General features: G+C 58.4%; 1 protein-coding gene across 1 annotated transcript; it reads left to right on the forward strand.

Moving 5' to 3' along the window:
- Positions 1-240: 240 nt before the first annotated feature.
- Positions 241-2,262, forward strand: LOC113940572 (dysferlin-like; the record flags this gene model as incomplete). The annotated part of the gene is made up of 3 exons (XM_027631727.1): positions 241-332; positions 1,586-1,756; positions 2,120-2,262. Coding segments are annotated over 3 exons (406 nt in total), but the record flags the coding sequence as incomplete, so codon positions are not given.
- Between the last annotated feature and the right edge of the window lie 1,782 nt (positions 2,263-4,044).

Raw genomic sequence — 4,044 nt, forward strand, 5'->3', positions numbered from 1 at the left:
GGCCTTGAGCTGGGTGGAATCTTTTAGGTGCAGTTGGATCGTTTTCCTGACTTTTTTTCCCTGCCCTTGAGTTAATTGAACCCCTTTTTAAAGGAATGCTGAGTTTCCAAGATTGTTGGAACCGTGAGAGGGTTTGGAGCATCCCGGTCTAAGGATCCTGGCACAGGGTGGGATTGGGTGGGATTTAAGGTCCTTCCCACCCCATTCCATGATTCCCTGTCTCTTGTCCCCCCCCCTCAGTGCGATCCCTACGTGAAGATTTCCGTGGGAAAGAAATCCATCAACGACCAGGAAAATTACCTGCCCTGCACCCTGGAGCCTGTCTTTGGGAAGTAAGTGTGGATTCACTTTGGGATCCAGGGGATTGTTTTGTGTCACGTTGAGGGAATTGTGCTGGATGAGCCAGAGCTTCCCATTCCAACCTGCACTCGAGGCTGGATGAGGCTTGGAGCAACCTGGGAGAGTGGAAGGTGTTCCTGCCCATGGGAGGGGGTGGAATGGGATGGATTTTAAGGTTCCTCCCATCCAAACCATTCCACGATTCCCTTGGCTCTTGTTCATCTTCTCCCTGGGAATTCCGAGCTGTGGAACTGGGTCTGCTCCGTCATCAACGGACACACCAGGAGGGATGTTTAGACCTGGAATTCCCTTGTGGAGGAATAATCCCCATCCCACCAGTGGTAGAGGGAGTCCAGGGAACTTCTGCTCCTCGTTTAGGGAATTTGGTTTGATGTCTGGAGGAAAAATGGGATGGTTGGAGACCTGTTTGGGGCTGTGGGACAGGACACCTCCAAGTGGGATGTCTTGGAAAAGAGTTATCCATAAACATGGTTTCCTGAGGCAGTTCCTGCCAGTTCAGGCTGCCAGTGACACCTTCCCAACAAAGCAGGATGGACAGGGTTTAGATGGGATATTGGGATGAAATTCCTGGCTGGAAGGGTGGGGAGGCCTTGGCATAGGTTGGGCAGAGAAGCTGTGGCTGCCCCTGGATCCCTGGAAGTGTCCAAGGCCAGGTTGGAGCAACCTGGGAGAGTGGAAGGTGTCCCTGCCCATGGAACTGGATGAGCTTTCAGGTCCCTCCCAACCCAACCCATTCCATGATTCCATGATAAACTGAGCCAACATGACACAGCCCTGGCACTGTTGGGTGTTGGGATGGGGAGTGGGTCCATCCCACTGGGGTGTTGGGATGGGGAGTGGGTCCATTCCCATTGGTTAGGATGGGGAGTGGGTCCATTCCCACTGGCACTGGGGTGCTGGGATGGGGAGTGGGTCCATCCCACTGGGGTGTTGGGATGGTGTCATGGTTTGAGATTTGGTTCAAACCATTACAGATGGGGAGTGGGTCCATCCCACTGAGGTGTTGGGATGAGGAGTGTGTCCATTCCCATTCCCACTGGGGTGTTGGGATGTGGAGTGGGTCCATCCAACTGGCACTGGGGTGTTGGGATGGGGAGTGGGTCCATCCCACTGGTGTGTTGGGATGAGGAGTGTGTCCATTCCCATTCCCACTGGTGTGTTGGGATGGGGAGTGGGTCCCTCCCAGGGTCTCCCCCATCCCATCCATGTCTCCCACCCCGTGCAGGATGTTCGAGCTGAGCTGCACCCTGCCCCTGGAGAAGGACCTGCGGGTGGCCCTGTACGACTACGACCTGCTGTCCAAGGACGAGAAGATCGGGGAAACCGTCATCGACCTGGAGAACCGGTTCCTGTCGCGCTATGGGGCGCGCTGCGGGCTGCCCCAGACCTACTGCGTGTGGGTACTGGGGCTGGGGGGCTCTGGGGGGGCACCAGGGGGGTCCCAGGGGCACCTGCTTGGGGCTGCACTTCCCCCAGTGCTGGTTCTCCTCCAGGAGCCCCAAATGAGGCAAATAACCTGGAAATCCTCCGGGAGATCCCGTCACCCCCCCGGTGTCTCCCGGTCCCACCGTGCTGGGGACGCTCCCCATGCACAGCCTGCCCGGGGGGAGTTGGTGATGCCCCGTCCCTGGGAGTGTCCAAGGCCAGTTTGGAGCAACCTGGGATGGTGGAAGGTGTCCCCTGCCCCTGGAACTGGGTGATTTTGAAGGTCTTTCGAACCCAACCCATTCCATAACTCCGTGGTCCTGTTTGGTTTCAGCTCCGGGCCCAACCAGTGGCGGGACCAGCTCCGCCCTTCCCAGCTGCTCCACCTCTTCTCCCTGCAGCACAACTACAAGGCTCCCACCTACAAATCCGACCGGATCATCTTCAGGGATCAGGAGTACGTCCTGTCTGAGCAGGGTAAGGGCACTGGGATCTTTTGGGATAGCAGAGTTTCCTTCATCCAGAGCAAGGGGTGGAGCTGGAGGCCAGAACAGGTTGGTGGCACATCCCCATCCTCCCCACCTCCCTGGCCAGCTTGGATCTGCACCATTCCCAGGCTTGGCCGTGCCCCAAACCCTGGGATTGAACCCAGACCTGCAATGCAGCCACGGGAACATTGACCTTGGGTGACTTCCCTGGGCTGCGGGAGCTCTGAAGTCCATCCTGGGCTGAGAAGCTCCAGCCTGATGTTCCAGCTGCTGGAGGAGCAGCTGTGCCATTGGAATCTCGTTTTGGGTCACTAGATGGAGACAGGATCACACACACAGTGCCCAGGGATCCCCTCAGGGCTCAGGAAGCCTGGGGGGCTCCAGCTGGAAGGGCAAAACCAACCTCTGCCCTATCTGGGAATATCTCTGAGGCCTGGGGAGGTGTTTTCTTGTTTGCACAAAAACCACCCCAACACTGACCCTTTGACCACCCTGGGCATCACCTCGTGCCCCTCTGACCCACACACCCTTGGGGCAGGAGTTGCCTCTGTGAGAAAACTCTGCTTTAAGGCATAAAAGGGGTGTTTAGGCCCCGGGGGGACCATGGAATGGTTTGGGTGGGAAGAGACCTCAAAGATCATCCCGTTTTAACCATGGCAGGGACACCTCCCACTATCCCAGGTTGTTCCAGCCTGGCCTTGGACACTTCCAGGGATCCAGGGGCAGCCACAGCTTCTCTGGGAAATTTATTCCAGCGCCTCCCCACCCTCACAGCCAGGAATTCCTTCCCAATTTCCCATGACAAATTTTATTGTGGCAGTATTGGGGCCACCACATCAAGGGGGTCGTCAGAGGCACAAAACAAGGCACAACCCAGTGCTGATCCCTCTCCTGCTCTTGGGAATAAAGGTCTAAATTCCTGGTTTTCCCTGAGGAGAAGGAAGAGGAGGAGGAGGAGGAGGAAGAGGAGGAGGAGGAGGAAGAGGAGGAGGGCAGCAGGGGGTTTTCAGCTGGGGCTGGGAAGGTGTTGGAGCAGCGGGTCCCCCCCGTGCCACCCCCTGCCTTTCACCTTCCTCTGCTTTAATGGCAGCGAGTTCAAAGAGCAGAACAAAGTGTGGAGCTTGACCTGGAGGAGATCTGGGAACCAGCTGTGAGCTGGGCTGGGCCAGGAAACCACAGCAGGGCTTTTACAAGCGTCTGCCCCGGCCCCTCAGCCCACAGCACCACCAGCCCCTCAGCCCACACTCCCCCAGCCCCTCAGCCCACAGCCCCCCCAACCCCTCATCCCACAACCCCCACCCTTCATCCCACAGTCCCCCCAGCCCCTCATCCCACAACACTGCCAGCCTCTCATCCCAGAACCCCCCCGGCCCCTCATCCCACCCCTCTCCTGGTCCTTCATCCCAGAATCCCCAGCCCCTCATCCCACAACCCCCAGCCTTCATCCCACACTCCCCTGGCCCCTCATCCCACAACCCCCACCCTTCATCCCACAACACCACCAGCCCCTCATCCCACACCCCCTGACCCTCATCTGACACACCCTGATCCCTCACCCCACACCCCCTGGCCCCTCATCCCATTACTCTCCTGGTTCTTCATCCCAGAACCCCCAGCCCCTCATCTCACAGCCCCCCACCCCTCATCCCACACCCCCTCGACCCTTCGTCCCACAGCCCCCCACTCCTCATCCCACAGCCCCCCCACTCCTCATTCCACATCCCCCAACCCCTCATCCCACACACCCCAATGCCTCATCCCACAGCCCCCC

This window comes from Corapipo altera, unplaced genomic scaffold (assembly GCF_003945725.1).
Source record: "Corapipo altera isolate COAL_440 unplaced genomic scaffold, ASM394572v1 129622, whole genome shotgun sequence".
Lineage (NCBI taxonomy): Eukaryota > Metazoa > Chordata > Aves > Passeriformes > Pipridae > Corapipo > Corapipo altera.